Source organism: Elephas maximus, chromosome 22, assembly GCF_024166365.1.
Source record: "Elephas maximus indicus isolate mEleMax1 chromosome 22, mEleMax1 primary haplotype, whole genome shotgun sequence".
Taxonomy (NCBI): Eukaryota; Metazoa; Chordata; class Mammalia; order Proboscidea; family Elephantidae; genus Elephas; species Elephas maximus.
The window spans coordinates 76,558,008-76,578,328 of record NC_064840.1 but is presented as its reverse complement, the minus strand read 5'-3'; the positions used below and the strand labels follow the sequence as shown (position 1 = coordinate 76,578,328).

Sequence of the window (20,321 nt, the reverse complement as noted above, 5' to 3'; positions counted from 1 at the left end):
TTTACAGTGGCGTCATCTACCCATGTGCGAGGTTCTTTCAGCAACCCTCAGCCCTATGGGTACATGTAGGATAGTGTTTTCCTGGGTGGGTGGGAGGAAACCATTGAAGGGCAAGAAGTCCAGGGTATTGGCAAGAGAGCACTGAGGTGATGAGCCGTGGAAGCTGAGCTGGGTGGGGGTGGGGAGGGCGGGAGAGGACTGCATAGTGGACAGTAGAGGGTGAAGGTGAAGGTCAGTGCAGAAAGAGCCCTGAGCAAACAATCCGGGAAGATGCGAGGCCGTGGTGGGAGGCTGGGTCTGAATCAGTGATTCCAATGTCAGGGCAGTTGTAGTTTTTGACACTGTGAAAGCTTGACTGGAGCAGGGGTCAGGGAACCAGGCCAGTGCATCCCAAGTGAGTGTTGAAGTCACCAAGAAAGTGGAGTGGCGAGGAGGACTGTGAACGAAGTGCCGAAATCTTCAGTGAATGAGAGGGAGACACAGGGAAGGAGAAGAGAAAGCTGGTACACCACATGGAAGGAGCCTCAGAGGGCAGGGGCTCTTGACAAATCGTAAGGGAATGATGGTCAGGAGGTGGCAATGGGCGCAAGAAGGCACTGATCCCACCTCCAAGCTCTGAGGTGGGGAAAGGATAGTGCCCTTAGGAGACAGCAGATTTGGATTAAAGCAGTGAGGCTGAAAGGGTGTCCTAAGAGCTTGGGGATGTAGGGCAATTGCTGATCAGTCACACAGAGGCAGAACCAGAGGGAACAAAGAAAGGCTTTGAGAAGAAAGGAAGCAGAGGGGTGTTGGGTCAGGGCCATGGACAAGGAAGCGGCACCCTAGAAATGTGGTGCAGTAGAGGAACCTGACTCTAAGAAAAGCACTCCATGCCTCCTCATTTCCATCTGTAAATAGGGAACAGCGTCCCCGGTGCCTCAGTTGGTGGGTAGCAGGCTTACCCTCTACATAGAGCAGTTGGTACTTGACGGAGATCTGAGACTTGCCCCCAGCCTCAGCCTTGCAGTAGACCACCCCCTGGTGGTCAGAGTGAGGATGCAGATACACGAAGCCTCTCTTCACGTCGTACATAATGTCAGTTCCATTGGCTGGGATTTCCTTGGCCGGGAACTCCCTGTGGAGCGTGACTTTGGCTGACAGGACAGTCACTCGACAAGGAACCACAGCCTGTCTGTCTGGGCTCAAGTAGACAACGTCAAAGTAACTGGGAGATGGTACAAAGAGTTCTCCTTTCTCTGCAAAGGGGAAAGACACAGGCTTATTGATTCTCGAGAAGCAAGGTAAGAGAACCTTGAGGATTCTCACGCTTGGGGCACAAAGATAGAGAAGAAACTCGCAATACATTCAGAACACTGAGTCCTTATCGGTATAAACAGGTATTTTTCTAATGGTTTTTTTTTTTTTTTTTTTTTTGAAGGATTCTCTCCTCCTTAAAGGAAATAAAGATACTTGCTGAAGCTCAAATCGGGCCCATGGAATTTACCAACCACACTAAGGAAGCAAGGAAGGAGACTGGTTTCCTTATGTCTAGAGCATTGTTTAAGCCTGGAAACAAATCAGTGCTTCTTTCTGGAGAAATTCAGACCCAAGGCAGATGGTCAGTAGCTACCAGTTATGGGGAGAGGGAAGGAAAGCTTCCCTGAGAGCGCAGCACCGTGAAGGCTTTGGTCTCCTCGCCTATCCTCACTCATGAGAACCTAGTTCCTGGCATAGGGACTGCCAAGGTTGGTGGGAAGGGAATGGAGTAGGGATGGGCCAGGAATCCTTTAGTCCTGGCTTCTGGGCTCCTTACGACCACCACAGGGCTGGAGACTTGCAGTCAGTTTTATACACCACTCCTGTTTCCTCTGAATGACACTCTATGTCGTTCTTTAAGATCTAAATGGTGGCATTTTTATCTTCCAAAAATGAAGATTGGTGTACCAATACCTTCAATACAATCAAGAGACTCTGGCTTTGTTTGAATGGCATTTTATTTAAGCCCTTTTTTCTGGATCATTCTTGAGTGAATATTACAGTAATAAGAGAAATTTGTGAACCCACTGAGCCCACCATTTGTTAAATCGTTTTCTGTGCTTTCCCTGCAATGTTCCTGAAACCAATAATTCTTGGCTTTTTCCGTCACAAGACTTCTTTGTGCCACAATTATATATTTTAAGTCGGGGACAGAACTCCTGGACACAACATCAAATGTCTTCACGGGCCAAGAGCTCTTTGGCTATGCACGCTAAGTCCACTACTGTGGAGGTCTTTCCTCCTGCCCCTAACCGTGCTCAAGGGAATGTATCTATCATGTCTCAGCGAGTCTCCATCTTTGCAAGGCTTAACATCAGGCTGTGAATCTGTGCTACTTCATGATAAATTGACTTTCAGGATTAGGAAAGGGGCCCTTTGTCAATGTTGTACCCAACACTCGTGTTCGCACAGAGCAAGTCTTGGATGTGCCACTTAATTTCTTGGTATTTCCATGTCCCCGTTGCAAAGAGAAGAATCTGGACTAGACCATCACCAAATTCCCCTTCAGCAATAACATTTAAGGGTTCTATGATTGGAAGATTTAGAGGCAACTATTTTGTTGTTTTTTTAAGGCTTTGTATAGAAAAAGTTTATCTGAAACAATGAGCAAAGCCAGTAGAATAAGTGAATGATCTGAACTGCAGAACACAAAAACGTGCTCTTATGTCTTGTACTATAATACGTGCTTTGAAACAAGTGATCACATCAGCTGCTTTAACAAATAGAAATATATATATATATTCATAATTGGTAGCTTCCATCTACAAAAAAAGTTCATTTAAAAAACTATAGATTACATATGCCCCCTGTAAATGTGTTTATATCTGCCAATGTAGATGACAAACACATTATGAAAACTAAACACATGGAAATTTAGATTTCAAAAAAATTGAATAGGCTATAAACTAAAATCCAAATTATAACAAACTCCACATATAGTAAAGTACTAATTAGTGTGGTCGAACTGCAGATAAAAATTGGAGTCCCAGCCTTTTGCTATGAGAAAGCCCTGCGGCCGGTAATGTTCTCTTCCTTGATCTTGGTGGTGGTTGCATGTGTATGCTCACTTTATGAGAATTTACTAAGCTACACTTGTGATTTGTGTCTTTTTCCCTGTTTATGTTATACTTCAGTAAAAACTTAGAAAGACCCCTCTGAGATCCTCCTGGATGTAGATAAAAGAGGAAATGTAAAACGTGGCAGCTGCTTCATCAAAAATTCCACAAATTAACAGCAATCAGCCCCCCAAAAGAAACCTCACACTGTTTTCAATCAAACCCTAGGAAGCATGCAAACATGATGAATGACAGCCATCTCTCTGTGTGGGTAGCTGAGAAGCAGACGCTCCGAAAGAACACAGAGCCAGCAGCTTCTGTAACAGCCCGTCCTGGTTTTGTAAACCTACCACGCTTGAAAAGACAAATTGCTAGACCCTGTACTGAAAATCCAACTGGACTCTGAAAACAGTACAACACCTTAGGTCACCTCCCTTGTGGATCCAAGTCTTTTGAAAGTTGAGATAGATAATTTTTAGCCTTCTTTTGGTTCATAAAAGGACTTCAGTACTTCAGTAGATTAAGAAATAATCTGCCTCCACAACTCACATATTAAGAAAACCAAACCAGTTGTCATCCAGTCGATTCCAACCCGTAGGGACCCTGTAGAACAGAGTAGAACTGCCCCACAGGGTTTCCAAGGAGAGGCTGTTGGATTTGAACTACTGACTCTTTGGTTAGCAACCGTAACTCTTAACCACTGTGCTACCAGGGCTCCAAAACGCACATAGAGAACCCTTAGCCCTACGTGGATGTTGTGCACAAGCAAAGCCTTCAGGTTAAAATCTTGCTCAATACTTGAGGAAGACATGGCAGTGCTCATCTTGCCAAAGAATCTTCATCCTGCAATTTTAAATGTTATTAGTCCTTGTCCAGAATCTCAAATGCTCATTAGACTTAATTGGTCGTCTTTTCCACTGTGGCTTCACCGTGCGATATACTATAAAGGGAAGTTGTACTATACTATATTATACTGTACTGTACTGTGCTATATTATACTGTACTGTACTGTGCTATATTATACTGTACTGTACTATGCTATATTATACTGTACTGTACTATATTATACTGTACTGTACTGTGCTATATTATACTGTACTGTACTATACTATATTATACTGTACTGTACTATATTATACTGTACTGTACTGTGCTATATTATACTGTACTGTACTATATTATACTGTACTAATACTAACACTTTACTACACTATACAGTATACTACACTATACACTATACTATACTACACTACACTATACTATACACTACACTGTACACTACACTGTACACTACACTATACTATACTATACACTACCCTATACACTACCCTACACTACACTACACTGCACACTATACTACACTATAAAGGGTACATGGGAGGTTGTGCATGGAGCATTCCAAAATGAAGATAGAAGGGATTGACTATTAACAAAGGTTAGCAATGCTCCTGAGCAACACCAGTTATGCCAGCTAGTGCCTCGCTGTCTGTCTGACCATCTATGTATCCACCCATCACTTTGTCCCAGAAAAGAGTTGAGACAGTAAGAACGCTGGACCCCAGATCAGAAAGCCAGGATCCAGACAGTGGAATTTTTACCTTCCAGAAATGAGAACTAATTTACCAATTCTTTCCTTAGGGCAATCAAGGAACTCTGTTTTGTGTGCGTGTGTGTGTGTGTCCTGTTTTGGTTTGATTTATTTTATCATGGCACATTATTTAAATCCTTTCTTTTTTCTGGATCATTCTGTGAGTACTGTCTTATATTATTGCTATAAGTTTTGAATTGGTTTCAGGTTTGAATCCTTGCCCCACCCTACAAGCCAGGGAACATTGTAGAAGTCACCTTGCCATTTTGAGTCTCCACACCAGCATCATTCTTTCCAAAATAAAGAAAATAAAATTACCTCTCCTTTTTTTTTTTTATTTCACAGGGGGGTGTTGTGGGAAGGAAATGAAACATATGTGCATGTTCTTTTGGAATTTAGAGTATCCTGCTAGAGCATCTTCTTGCCAGAGAGGAGAATTCGGGGCAGGGAGAGAAAAATGGCTGAGATTTTGCTAAAGCCTTCATTAATGACCGAGGAATGAGGCCATTTGGGTCATAGGCCTTAGTCACTCTAGGTCTGAAAGGTAGACGGATTTAGGCACATGGGCAGATCTCATGAAAACCCTCACCCAGACTAAGAAAGGGTTCTGGCTTCACCTGAAATTCCTTGGACCATAGAAGCACGAGGAAGGAGGGGCGTTTGCAAGATTCCTGAAGCTGTTCGCGGCTTCTGAACCCTATCAGAGAACTTCATCCCCCAAACCTGAATGCTTAGAGACCTCTGCAGAGGAAGGAGCTGGGGGCTACTCTGCAAAGCCTGTTTCTCAGAGTGCAGGCTCCACCTGGCGCCTAGCGCTATAGGGAGGAGAGTTTTCCACTCTCACCTGCTTTCTCCGGCCCCTCACTCGGGCTCAGGGGATGGGATTTGACACCACAAGGACCTCAGCCATTGGGAAGTTTGTCCCCAAAACCTCAGCTCAGAGCACTCATAAGAACAAATGCAAGGAGGCCATTAGCCAGCCATCCTATGAATATGAACATGAATATTGTGGGTGCTGGGAACATACTGACAAAATCTACAGCAGCACTACCCAAGAGGACTTTGTGTGATGACGCTGTCCAATATGGTAGCCACCAGCTACACGTAGCTATTGAGCACTTGAAATGCAGCTCCTGTGACTAAGGAACTGAATTTTCAATTTTATTCAGTTAATTTGTATTTGAATTTAGATAGCCACACGTGGCTTCTGTTGTTCTGTGCCATTGAGTCAATTTTCGACTCATCACGACCCCACGTGACAGAGTAGGACTGCCCTGCAGGGTTTTCTTGGCTATAATCTTTATGAAGCAGATGGCAAGGTCTTTCTCCCATGCAGCTGCTGGGTGGGTTCGAACTGCCAATCTTGCAGTTATCAGCTGAGCGCTTAACTGCTGCGTCAATGCATGACTAGTGGCTTCCATATTGGACAATGCTGGTATAGACTCTGGAATCAGATCGTTCTGGCTTCAAATCCTGGTTCTGCCACTTACTTGTTGTGTGACCTTGAAGGACTTAATCCCTTTGCACCTCAAACTTCCCATCTGAAAAATGGAAATATTTGTACTTACCTGAAAGGGTTGTTGGGAGGCTGGCATGAAATAACTGATGTAAAGCCCTTGGCCCAGAGCCTGACAAAGAGTGAGTGCTCAGGTTGTCCCCCTCTTGCCCCCCTCTTTTTTTTTTTTACTATCCTGTATGCAGTGGGAACCTTCGGTTCTGGGTCAAGGCGGGAAGTGTGAAGAGTTCCACAAAGGCACCCACCATTTTACCTGTGAAAAAGATGTAGGTGGAGCCGGTTCTGGCCTCGTCCTTCCTGCAGACATAGCCATGGCAGAGCTGCAGCCAGCAGCTGAATTCGCCTGTGTCGGCCGCGGTGGAGTTGACCAGGATCAGCTGGCCATAGCGCTCATGCTGCTTCACGCTGCCAATAAAAGGAGGACGGGGACGAAAGCCAGGTCAGGCCTGGGCCAGCCTTGCAGCCACTCTCCACTCCGTTGTTCTCGGGCATAACGCCCCGTGACTCGGTGGACTGGAACAGCCGTCTCTGAGCTTGCACAGACTAATAAAAGGGTATATTGGGGGGGCAAGGGTGTGTGGGGGCAGGCACAGAGAAAAGCCTTTCCTGAAGGGAAATAATAAATGACAATTGTGTTTTCCAAAGAGAAGAAATTCTCTTTGACCTCAGAACTGGGGTTTCCTAAAACAAAAGCACTGGGGCAAGAGCAACTTGGCCACAGAAGCTCAGCCAAAAAGCCCTGGGCTAATGTTTTGTTCTTAGGCTTTGTTTCGAATGAATTCATTTAAACAGTGGTCAGGGAAGCACATAGCGTTCTCTGCTGCCCAGAATCGCTTCCACCAATTTAAGGAAAAGACTCAGAATATAAGCTTGGAGGCTTAGGGGTACTACAATCATCATATCAAAATTTAAAACTTTTCTTCAGGCCAAAAAAAAAAAAAAAAAACTATGCATCCCACCTCTGGAAAAGTGTTCGGAGGCCTTGGCCACATGGATTTTGCCTCGGGCCTCATCCTATCATTTCCACGTTTATTTTCTCTTTTTCATCTTTTGTAATTTTATCTTGTCACATGATGAATTCTTTGCAAACCCTTTCAATTCCTTTACGAAATGAAGAGAGCTGTAAATACATATTTATTATCAGTAAACACTAGTATTTATCCAATTGTAATGGTAATTAATTGCATTGTACTCTGACAGGGTTCCAGATGTATCCTTGGGACGGATGTCCCCTGGGGCTTATGAGTCTCAGTGCACATGTGAGAGATGCCAAGAGCACTGGTTTTAATTTGATGATGCTTCTCACATATCCAAGCATTGCACTCCTCTGAGGTCTGTGTACTTTCCTGACGTGGCTGGGATTCTCCTGTTTTATCTTGCAGCAGTAGCAATATCGTCCATCTCTTTAAATTTAGCCTGCAGCACAATGTCTGGCTTCCTGACCCTAATCGCAGCCCTGTTTGGGTTCACTGCTGAGGAGCTGTTGTGCCCACCAGTCAGTTCTGCCAAGAGGCGCCTCTGTACTCCCACTCCGTCAACTGCCTCCCTTAAACTCAACGGAAATCTCTCCTCCTTCAGGAAGCTTCTAATTAGAACCGACTTTCTCCTGGTGATGTAATTGGCTCCCTTATTCACTACTCCCAGGATACTCCCAGCTTCCTGTTATTATACTAGTTGGTATGAACTTTGAGGGCAGAGACTGCCGTATTAGTTTTATGACAGAATACAGTAAGAATTCCTTAAAAAAAAATTGAATTGAAATTGAGTTGAACCACAGCATTGGAACCAGAAATAACCTCGAAAAGCAGATATCTGGCTCCCTATTTTGCCAATGAGGAAAATGAGTCCTAGACAGCAAAAGCAACTTCACTGAGACCCACAGATGGTGAATGGCTGAACAAGTCTTCCCCGAGACACTAAAGGAGAAAATGCGTATTAAGCACTTGATGCAATGCCTGGTTCATGGTATTATCCTAATTATGTCTTAATTGCATATAGTTACGCATTAGTAGTAGTTATTGTGTTAAGGTGTTAAAAAGCAAAGATGTTATCTTGAGGACTAAGGTGCACCTGACCCAAGCCATGGTATTTTCAATTGCCTCATATGCATGCAAAAGCTGGACAATGAATAAGAAAGACCAAAGAAGAACTGACACCTTTGAATTATGGCGTTGGCAAAGAATATTAAATATACCACGGACTGCCAGAAAAACGAACAAATCTGTCTTGGAAGAAGTACAGCCGGAATGCTCCTTAGAAGCAAGGATGGCAAGACTGCGTCTCACTACTTTGGACATGTTGTCAGGAGGGATCAGTCCCTGGAGAAGGACATCACACTTGGTAAAGCAGAGGATCAGAGAAAAAGAGGAAGACCCTCAATGAGATGTATGGACACAGTGGCTGCAACAATGGGCTCAAGCATAACAATAGTTGTGAGGATGGTGAGGGTAGGGCAGTGTTTCATTCTGTTGTACACAGGGTTGCCATGAGTCGAACCTGACTTGAGGGCACCTAACAACACAGATTAAAGTAGTTTTTGTGAATACTACTATTACAATGGCAAACAACACACACCCAGCTTGGAGACAGCACCGCAAATTAAAAACCAGTCCACACTGAGCATGTTAAGGACCAGCTGAAGAGTTTAATATAAGTGAAAAGATCAGAGTCCGCAGAACTCAGATGAGAACTCTAAGAGATTGGTCACTGTGGCTGGAGTGGTTGGGAAGGCAGCTTTGTAGAGAAGCGAGACAAGCTGGACTTTCAAAGGTCGGGACGAAGTGGGAAGGAGGAGCCAAGGGGCTGAGGGGGGTTGAGAGCCGCTTGCTGGGAACCTACACACCACAGGAGGGCTGGGACCTGGTCTGCTTCGCTCCCTGCCTGGGCCCCAGTAGTTAGCGCAGAGTCTGGTGGGTGGAAAACATCAATAATGATTCCCAATTATTCCCATAATCCATTAATTACACCCTGAATTTGGACTTTAGCCTACTTTACTGTGAGGAAATACATTTCTCTTTGTTAAAGCCATCCACTTGTGGTATTTCTCTTATAGCAGCACTCGATGACTAAGGGCTAGATTTCAATGGGTTAAAGAATGAAAAAGCGGAGAGAAAATGGAGGCAGAGGTCTCCCCGTGTGGACCATAAAAGCTGGCCACAGTCCAGTGGAGTTCAGAAGGTAAAGCCTATATGTACAGAATCAGTAGGGAACCAGTAAATACTGAAGCACCTTCTCCAGGCCCAGCACTGTCTAGCTCTGCAGCCATGTAAATTAGGAGATGCCATTTCTATCGCACCCGGAAAGATTGGGTGCATAAGAATTTAGCACTCGGGAATAACCTACCCCACCACAGAATCTGCTTACCGTATCTTTAGCAGGATTGGGGGTGGAAGGAAGGAGATGCTGGAAAACATTTCTGGATTTTCCCACCCCCTCTTACATGCAGACAATATAAAACAGGAAACAAATTATTTAGCAGGATTACAGTTGAAATGCCTGGATTTAAAATTTCCATTTCTGCTAATGGCCTCACATAGTCCAGGCAGCAAGCTGCCCGAGGAGTTGGAACACGACCTAAGGCCTCTGGGGGCTGAGTCTGCGCCTGGAAATGGAGACAATGGTTCACTGAGCCCCACAGAGCTGCTGTCTGTATGGAGATGTTCCCCCAAAGGCCCTTCCCTTCTCTTGTAACCACTTGGCCACACACTAAGGGGTGGGAGAAGTGGAGGACGAGAAATTTGGGTGAATGTAGATAGAGATTTTAAAAAACCCCATTGCTGTCGAGTGGATTCCAACTTATAGCAACCCTGTGGACAGAGTAGAGTTGCCCCATAGGGTTTCCAGGGAGCAGCTGCTGGATTCGAACTGCTGACCTTTTGGTTAGCAGCCAAGCTCTTAATCACTGTGCTACCAAGACTGCAAGAGAGATACTCTGCTTTGTAGTACGTAACCTTTTCAATTCGCTATTATATTGACTATATTGTATCATCACATCCCGTTATACTATATTAATCCCTTCCTGAGCAGAAATCATGTCATAGACTTGCCTGTATCATCCATAGCCTTCCATATGGCATAAGGCTATGCAGACAGCAGCTAGAGGTGACCAGGTACAAAACAAAACAAAATTCAGTCAGTGACAATGAGTCAAATAGCGTCCCAGGGTCCTTACTCCTTGGCCCCCATCTTAAACTACAAGGGAGTCAGCACCTATGCAACTAGAGGGACCCTGAGAGGTCATCTGGTTGGATCCCTCATTTTACAGAGATTAGGGTCACATGGCCAGGCAGAGTCTGAGCTGGGTTGGAGCCCCCAGGGCTCCTGAGAAAACAGAGCCTGGCATGCTTCCCATTGTGCTTTCAACTAAATCAACAAACCCTGACCCGAGTGACTCAGAGGAAGTCCACGGATGATGCTAAGATAGACCTTGGTGGATTTGGGCTCACAATGTCGGGAAGCTCATGGAAACAACGATTGTTCTCGTAACTTTGGGAACGAGGTCATCTTTTAAACATTGCAGCCATATGTATAGGGGCTATTCACTTCTAAAAGTCACATTATTATCTTTTTGGAAATTCTAACCTTGCCGGGTGCTATACCCGTCAGTACTTCTCTGTGGGCAACAAGAAAAGAGACCTCCCAGATCTGCTTAGCTGAATGCTCACAGCCTGTATTCAGGGTAGAATAAGCCCTGGAGGAGGAGTGAGTGCTGGAAAACAATGGAGCAAGCCTCCACCACCCTTGCTAGGAAAACAAGCTGTGGATTACTAAGAGGCCGGCTCACAGCCATAGTCAGAGTATTATGGCTAAGTTATAATGGTGAACGCAGAGGCCGCAGGCCCGGGCCCACTGGCACCTGGCACAGTGAATTCACTGCAGAGAGACTCGCCACATCTCCCCACCCAGCCGAGAGTCTCACGGGACCCTCTCATGCTGATGCCGCTTGGACAGTAAATCTTCTGAGCACACATCCGAAATCTAAAGAAACAGACTGTTGTCTTGGTGCACGGACTCGGGGAAAGGGTGCTGGGATTAAGTTCAAAGCTGGTTTACTTTACGAAAAGCTGCGTGGGTTTGAGAAAGCCCCTTAGCCTCTCTGGACCGCAACCTAATCATTTGTAAAATGTAGGGTCTGGGTCATGGCTCCCCCAACTGGCTGCATATTGCGGTCCCCGGGGTGGGGAGTGGGGGGTTATGCTCTTCTCCTTGGTAAATGCATTTCATTCCTTTCCACATCCCACAGTCTTATCTTCAAGGCCTGATCTTCTGCAATTAGGTAATCAATCAACCAATGAATCCATCCAGGAAGTCTTTCCTGCCTCCCAGCCTATGCTGACCTTCTCCACTGTCCCTTTGGCCTCTACCCACTCACTCCTGGCCACAAGCTCTTTTGTTGGCTCTGCGAGTATCTGTTGTGCATGTCATGTATCTCACTAATTCTTAAGCTGCTTGTGGTCGAGACCATTTCTAATTTTTTTCTCATACATTTTCTCACACGGTGGGCTTTATATATGAATAAGGCAAAATAACTATATTTGGCATGTACGCTGCTCAGCTCGGAGCCCTGGCGGTGCAGTGGTTAAGAGCTATGGCTGCTAACCAAAAGGTCAGCAGTTTGAACCACCAGCTGCTCCTTGGAAACCCTATGGGGCAGCTCTACTCTGTCCTACAGGGTTGCCATGAGTCAGAATCGACTCGACGGCAAGGGTTACAGTCTGGTCCGCTTAATACCTATTAACCTCAAGCTGAGACACACCCACTGTGGTCACCCTTTCTGCTCTTACATGAATAGTTCCCGTCTACTGTGTCCATCCCCCCCGCCCAGGATGACCACCAGCTAACGCGCTATCTGTGCCATCCCCTGGGCTGCAGATGGAAATCGAGCTGCCAGGTTATGAGGCCAAGCTCTCTCCTATTGATTCTGGTTGGTGCAGAAGGTTCCATACCCCTCCCCTGCCTTGTCCCAGCTACTAAGTCAACTTCATAGCCAATAGCAGTGTTGTTACAGGGAAGGGTGAACTTGCAGTGTCTGACCTCCCTTTCATGACAGGTAAGACACCAGGTCTAACCTGGATTCTATGATGGGGGATGGGGGTGGCGGTGGGAGTAGGGCTTTTGGCAGTAAGGCATGGTCTGAAAGGCAAAGTCCAGGGATGAAGTCAAGATCAAGGCCAAAGACAATCAACCAAAGGGTTTGAGCAGTAAGGGACTGAGCAAGAGGAGGCAACATGGTCCCGAGGCCCATGGAGGTGAAACCCAAGGTGCTGGGCAGATTCCCAAGGGCAGTGACTTAGTACCTGCCCACCTACAGCCGGTTGTGTGGGTGCGTTGGAGCTGGTAAGGAGCTGAGCCCAGACACTGTAGACAAAGCTCTCATATCTTAGTTTTGCTGTTTGTGTCTATAATGTGCCATTCTACACAGTTATAGAGATTTGTTGTTGTTGTTCTTAGTTGCTGTCAAGTCGATTCCAACTTAAGTTGATTCCAACTTATGGCAACCCCATGTATACAGAGTGAAACTGCTTCATAGGGTTTTCCAGGCTGTGACCTCTCATAAGCAGATTGCCAAGCCTGTCTTCTGAAGCACCTCTGGGTGAGTTTGAAGCACCAACCTTTCAGCTAGTATTTAAGCGCCTGTTTGCAACACCCAGGGACTCCTAGTTACGTACTTGCTGTAGTCAGTTGCCATCGAGCATAGTAGACATACTATTGTGCTGTGATAATGCCTGTTATTGTTTTTGCACATTTAAATCTCGGACTGCACTCATATAAAATCACATTTTTTTAAGCCAGGGTTTCACTCATATGATACATGTAATCACTGAACATTATACCATAAACAGCATACCGTTCTGCAATAGCGTCTTCAAAATATCTAAAATATTTCTTGATATTCCTATACTGTTCTGGGTTTGTGCATGAATTTGATTTTATTATAATCTTCTTACCACACTTTAATGCTGTGAGGCACAACTGGGATCATTAAACCTAGGTTTATCAGAATGTTCAAGAAATGAGATGTTAATGAAACATTCTTTTTCAATAAGAGCTAGCAGAAAACATTTCCCCCCAAACTTTATAATGTTCTTCCACCCATTTTCCCACCTTAATGATTAGAGTTGGTTGGAATTGCTTTGTCTTACACTGGGTCTTACAGTCCCTCAGGGCCATTGTTGTTGTTAGGTGCCATTGAGTCAATTTTCAACTCCTAGTAACCCCATGTGGCAGAGTAGAACTGCCCCATAGGTCTTCCTAGGCTGTAATCTTCATGGGAGCAGATTTGGAGGTCTTTCTCCTGCAAAGCCTCTAGAGAGGTTTGAACCACTAACCTTTTGGTAGGCAGCCGAGTGCTTAACCATCATGCCACCAGGCCCCTTGAGGACCATTAGTGTGAATATCAGTGAGCACTCCAGTGTTACAGACTGATGGTTTGCAGGAGGTTGAGGTAAATGTCTACAATGATTTTTCAAACAAAATTCCTAAAAAAACAGCTGTTTTCTTGTGAGTTACCTTTGTCAGATACCACACTGTGAATAAAGACAGCCAGTCTTCACTGTGTGGGCCCAGTGCCTCACATGCGTTCCCTTACTCCATCCTGATAACAAGACAGTAAGGCTGATGTTGATATTACCGCCACCACCACCGCCACCCAGGACCTGGACAGAACATAGCCGTGTGTTTCTGCTGCCTGAACAGTTAGTACACCCGGAGAAGTCCTGTATCTCACCTCCCGCAATGACCCATCACTGGGGGGACACTGGAGGGTCTGCTAGTAGTGCCACTGAGAGTCTGAAGGAGAGAACTCTACCTTCAGGATTGGATAAGGTATTGATTTTAAATTCAACCGTGTTCTAGGTAGAAAACCATCTGAAGGTCAGTGTCAGAGTTTGGCTGGAGCCTATGCCTTTGGTTTGCCACTGCAAATTAGACCCAAGCTATAACTCCCAGGTGAGTGCCCAGGCAAAGGCAGAGTGCCAGCATGTTCAATGAGCCTCATCATCTTCAGCTGTCCTGCTCAGAAGGATAAAGTTAAACAAACTTTGCAAGATAATGAGTTTGAGTTATAAGGACACCTCCCCCAGCGCAAGACCGGAGCAGTCTACAGTACTGACCACAGTGTGTGTCACAGCTGCAGATTCGTCATCAACTGTGGGATTTTTCTGTTTATCAATACTTCTTAACATTGTTCTCTTTTTCTTTAAAAATGTCTCCTGGATGCCTCTCCTTAATGATGCGTGGAAACGTGATTAGACTGGCCGGGAGCCTGTGGTCAGCTTCCTCGGCCCTCCCTCTTTTGTGTTGTCTGTGGGTGGGGTAAGCTGTTGCCAGTTGTGGCCAAATGAAAAACCAGATGCCTGTCCTTCTCTCTAGATGCTATTTATTGTTTTCAAAGGAACCAGCCATCAAAGACATCTCCTGTGCCCTACCCACTCCTCCAAACTTCCAGTTCTTGCCTAGAAAATGCTAACATCTGACCAGACACCATGGACACATCCTGAAAGTCAATGCCTGGACCCTTCGCTTCTAGGGAGCAGCCCCGAGGTTTCTGTATCAACACATCAGCCTGTTTTTACTGCTGTGACGTGGCTAACAACCTGGCTAAGATCGCCAATGTCTCACTGTTCCTACCCAGTGTTTGATTCATTTCAACCAATTTCCAAACCACCTATTCTAAGTTTTTTCTTTTTTCTTCCCTGGCCCAGCATCGTGCCAAGGATTCCCTGTTCTAAACTCCAGAAGTGCAATATAAGGAGACTAAGGGGCAAAAAATATTTGCAGAAAAGAGGAAATGGAACAAGTAGATCCTCCTGGGGAAGTCAAAATCAAGGACCCACTGAAGAGACACCAACTTGCCTTGGAAAATTTTGACTTAAAGACCACTGGTAGGGTCCACTCATCCAGACTCTGGGGCCTTAAAAGGTCTTAGATAGATCAAAGTAATAGTACTTACATCCTGAAAGTGCTCACAAAAGGAACGTTTTCCAATTTATTCAGGGCCATTTCAAGGACCCTGACTTCAAGGCTCTGCCCTAAACTTGGCTTGCACACCAAGCACACTGTGCACTGAGCATTTCTGGGCAGAAATGGCAGTAAGCATGGGGATCAGTAATAAGCCATTGGGCATAACTCTAGGGTGGGTCAGTGAGCCTCAAACCGGAGAACTCACGGCCCCTGATGAGAATCCCCTGAATCCAGTCTGAGAAGTATGGATTAAACACTCTCGTTGGGTGATGGTTAGTGCCAACCTGAGTGTGAACAGAGATGCAAATGCAGGTGTTACAGGTTGAATTGTGTCCCCCCAAAACGTGTGCCAACTTTGTTAGGCCATGATTCCCAGTATTGCGTGGTTGTCCACCATTTTGTCATCTGGTGTGATTATCCCGTGTTGTAAATCCTAACCTCTATGATGCTCATGAGGCAAGATTAGAGGTAGTTATGTTAATGATGAAGGACTCAATCTACAGGCTTAGGTTGTGTTTTGAATCAATCTCTTCTGAGATATAAAAGAGAGAAGCAAGTAGAGAGCAGAGGGACCTTATGCCACCAAGAAAGAAGTGCCGGGAGTGGAGCATGTCTTTGGACCCTGGGTCCCTGTGCTGAGAAACTCCTAGACCAGGGAAAGATTGATGACAAGGACCTTCCTCCAGAGCTGATAGAGAGAGAAGCCTTCCCCTGGAGCTGGCGCCCTAAATTCAAACTTCCAGCCTCTTAAATTATGAGAGAATAAATGTGTTTGTTAAAGCCATTGGCTGGTGGTATTTCTGTTACAGCAGCACTAGATGACTGAGAAAGCTGGCATCTGAGAGTCCTGCCAGCAATTGTTTGAAGGAGGTTGATCAGGATATTCTTAAAGGTTTTTATATTATCAAAAAATTAAAGTAAAAAAAATTTTTTTTTTATCCTTGCAAAATAGTTTAGATCCAGGAATGGGTCCAGAGAACCCGTTTTGAGGAAAACAGGGATGGGAAGCATGGAGGGAGAATGGATACGCCTGAGACTGAGAAGAGATGTCATCGCTGTATTATGACAGATGCTATCCTGAAGGCGGCGAAGAGCTCACATTATGGTTTAAATCCCTCTGCATTTTCTACGTATGTAGATTTATAAGGGTTTTACATCAGTGACTCATAACTGCCCTTAGATTTCACTGTGAATTCCTCGACATGGCTACCAAGGCCTTCCAACGGGCAAAACTTGCTTACCTCCCGGCATCTTCACCCCTTGCTGACCACCTTCCCCTCCTCTGCCTCCAGCCACCCCATCTCCCCCTACACTCAATGCTTCAGCTATAGTGAACTCTCTTAGTTTCATGGTGTTGTACTCATTTTCAGAGCCCTGATGACATAGTATGACATAGTGGTTAATAGCCCCACTACTAACCAAAAGGTCAGCAGTTTGCATCTACCAGCCACTGCTTGGAAACCCTATGGGGCAGTTCTACTCTGTCCTATAGGGTCGCTATGAATCAGAATCGACTTGATGGCAACAGGTTGGGTTTTGTCTCAGGTATTGGTTAAAGTATAACTTGAAACTGTGACCACAGAGTAGCCTAAAAGGATGAAAGAACCATAAATACAAGTGTGCTCTTATTTTACCCAATCAGTCCTCCTTTGAAATGTTCTTCTTACTAAGGAAATTGAAGCATAGCTGAAGCCTGCCATCTAGCGGGCCTTGTATGACATGGTTTGCTCATGCAAAGGCAGCAAGCATCACGGGAGACTTGGAAGAACTTCAAGAGAACACCCATCTGGGCCCCAGCCTCTGGGCTGGTCATTCCACCTCTTACAATGTGGGATTGTTTATGCCCTCCTGATGGTGCTCCCCTTTCAAAGTAGCCCAACATAATGTTCTAACATTCTGAAGTCCAAAAGGTTATCCTAAATCAACATGGAATTTCTCCCAATTTCAATTCAAAGATAGCCTAGCAAGAAATCAATGCAGCGCACCAGAAAATTATATCTTTTTTGTTTCTGCTTTGAATCTTAACTTTAGAAATAGTTTGATTAGTCTTGAACTCAAGAATGAAAAAAAAAATTAGACAACAAATCTGTCTTCCTTGAAGCTATCTCCATTAGCTTGTCTGTCTAGAGCTATGGCTGCTAACCAAAACGTGGGCAGTTCAAAACCACTGGCCACTCCTTGGAAACCCAATGGGGCAGTTCTACTCTGTTCTACAGGGTCGCTATGAGTCAGAATTGACTCGACGGCAATGGGTTTGGTTTGGTGTTTTTTATGTATACTGCAGAGCCACTGAGTGAGACAGCTGCTGTAAGTTGGGAAGAAGCAGGCCCAGGTTCTAGGGCTCATGTAGCCACTCACCAGCTTGCTACACTAGACCAGCCACTTATCCTCTCTGACTCTCAGTTTCTTCATCTGTTAAAAACAGGGGCTTGACAGAGCTGGAGAAAATTGTAGAACAAAATTTTAACTCCCCAAAAAAACTAGACTTACTGGTCTGACAGAGACTGGAGAAACCCCAAGAGTATGGTTCCCCTGGACACCCTTTTAGCTCAATAATGAACTCACTCCTGAGGTTCACCCTTCAGCCATCAAACAAAATGAGACTAAATGGATGCCTCAGCCTAGGGGCAAGGACAAGAAGACAGGAGGGGACAGGAAAGGTGGTAGCAGGGAACCCAAGGTCAAGAAGGGAGAGTGTTGATGTGTCATGAGATTTGGAAACCAGTGTCACAAAACAATATGTGTATTAATTGTTTAATGACAGACTAGTTTGCTCTGTACACCTTCATCTAAAGCACAACTGAAAAAAAGGGGGGGGGGCTTGAGTGAAATAAAAATAACCCCTAAGGTCCCTTTTAGCTGTAGTGTTCAATGAACTTGACCCAGAAGGCACAGGTACATGACCACAGGGGTCCTGCCATTAGACCGACTAGGCTCAGTGCCCCCAGCACCATTTCATCACTGAAATACTTACAGAGGACCTGCAGTGCTCCAGGCCCTGTCCCGGATGCTAGGAAAACAGCAGTGAATAAACAGACGCCAGCTCTGCAAAGCTTAAGCCTAGCAGTGGACACAGACATAAAAGAAGTCATCAGGTGTAATGTATTCACACAGTTCTGGCTGGAATATGTGCTTCAATGAGGGTGTATAACTGGGACCTTAGGGAGGTAGGAGCTGAGAGCAGGGAACGCTCCCCAAGGAAGTGACAGGCTTGGATCTGAAGGATGTCCAGCAGTTATTCCAGTAAGGAGGAGAGAAAGGTGCATTACAGGGAGAAGGATTTAAATGGACAAAGGCCCCTAGCAGGAACAAGTTTGACATATTTGGGAACCAGAAAAATTCCATAGAGGCTGGAGTGTGGAGAATGAGAGATTAAAGTGAAACGAGGCAGGAGAGAAAGGTTTAAGAGTATGCATGACCTTATGGGCCTTATTAGGAGTTTCAACTCTATTCTAAGAGGTTCAGGGAATATTGAAGAGCTTGAGGCAGGAGAATAGCATGACCAGATGCGCTTTTGTGAAAGATCTGGCTGCTGTGTGGAGGATGGATTGGCCAGGCTCAAGAAGTTGGAAAACTCCAATTTCTTAGTAAATTAGGCATTAAGTTCATTAGCTGAAAGTGAGAGAAATGAAGGCTTCAGAAGAGAGCACAACTGAACAGACTAGAGAAATGTATTCAGCTTTGCCAGGGAGCAGAATCGAGGTGCCAGTCAAGCAAGGTGGCCACCATCTAATGGCACCCATCTGGCCAGCTGTGTGGCTTTCTCCAGCAGTGTTCAGTGTCCACGTGCAACAAGAGAAGGTAGGTGAACAGATTCACTTGGGGTTGGAAATTTCCAAGTGGGTATGAAGGAAGAAAAGGGCATGTTCAAGAGTTTGGTAGAAATGACAGACCCTTGAATCTAAGATGAATACAGAGAGAAGTGAAGACAAGGGGGCAGGTGGATAAAGAAGGAGAAGGTAGAGGGGCCAACCAACTAATGGCTCCATGAGATTAAACAACAGTAGTCTCTGAGACAATGAGGATGGAGGATGGATCCAGGTGACAGCACTGTGGACATAAAATACATTTAATACTGTGTTGTTTGCCTATCAGATGCTCCTCACCGGTGCATACAGTGCACACATCAGCACTAAGTAATTATCTTTAAATGTTCAACGAGTGAACACATGACCAGGAACTGATTTCTGACACGATCACTAAATTCCTGGTGAACCCAAAAACATATCCTCAGTTCTACTATCCATTACCCTGTTCTAGGTGCTAGAATCCAGTAATGAACCAGAGAGACGTGGCCCGTGTCCTCAAGGAGCTTATGCGTTCATGGGGAGAGACAGACACAGACCTCAGATGACAAAGAATCAATTAAATGGAAGTGCGCACACTGCTGGGAAAGAGGTGTACCAACTCTCTTGGATCCTCCCTAGCAAAAGCCACGTGGCTTGTACAGTTCCCTGACTGGTATCTGTCCTGCTCAGAACTAACTGGTTCAAAGGATCACTTGGATGATTGTGCTTGAGGAATATGCTTTTCCTAATAACAGTAATGTTTGGTAGAGGGTCATCAAAAATAAGGAGAACCTTCAATGAGATAGATTGATGCAATTACCACAACAATCGACTCAAAAGACCAACAATCACGAAGATGGCACAGGGTCAGGCCGCATTCCGTTCTCTTATGCATCGGATCACCTTGAGTCAGACCAACTCAATGGCAACTAATAACAATTAGTTTACAATTGATTGAACACCTTCCATGGACCAGGCGTGGGCAAATTACCCAGTAGGCAAATTAAGGACAATTGCACTTTTTTTTTTTTTTTTTTTACCTCATCAAAGATTTTGCTTCTAGGTATGGCTGGCATCTGTCTCTCTCCCAACCCCACAGCACCTTCCTATAGAATCCTTTTCAAATTTACAACCCCTTACAGGGACAGTTTACCAAGTAAGCAAGGTAAAAACCCACTGCTGTTGAGTCAATTCTGACTCATAGCAACCTATAGGACAGAGTAGAACTGCCCCATAGAGTTTCCAAGGAGCGCCTGGTGGATTCGAACTGATGACCCTTTGGATAGCAGCCATAGCACTTAACCTCTATGCCACCAGTGACCCTATAGCATGAGCTTATTTATGCTTGCTTACTAATCTGTAGTGTGCAATTTCACATGTTTTTCTGTGCACTAGAG

The 20,321-nt window shown here is 45.1% G+C and overlaps 1 protein-coding gene across 1 annotated transcript in view; it reads right to left on the bottom strand.

Moving 5' to 3' along the window:
- PDGFRL (platelet derived growth factor receptor like) overlaps positions 1-20,321 on the bottom strand; it is a 47,195-nt gene that overhangs the window by 7,245 nt on the left and 19,629 nt on the right. The window contains exons 3-4 of the mRNA XM_049866530.1: positions 6,429-6,580; positions 942-1,235 (exon numbers count right to left, since the gene is read on the bottom strand). Coding sequence (XP_049722487.1) covers positions 942-1,235; positions 6,429-6,580 — 446 coding nt within the window. The remainder of the gene's footprint in view (positions 1-941; positions 1,236-6,428; positions 6,581-20,321) is intronic.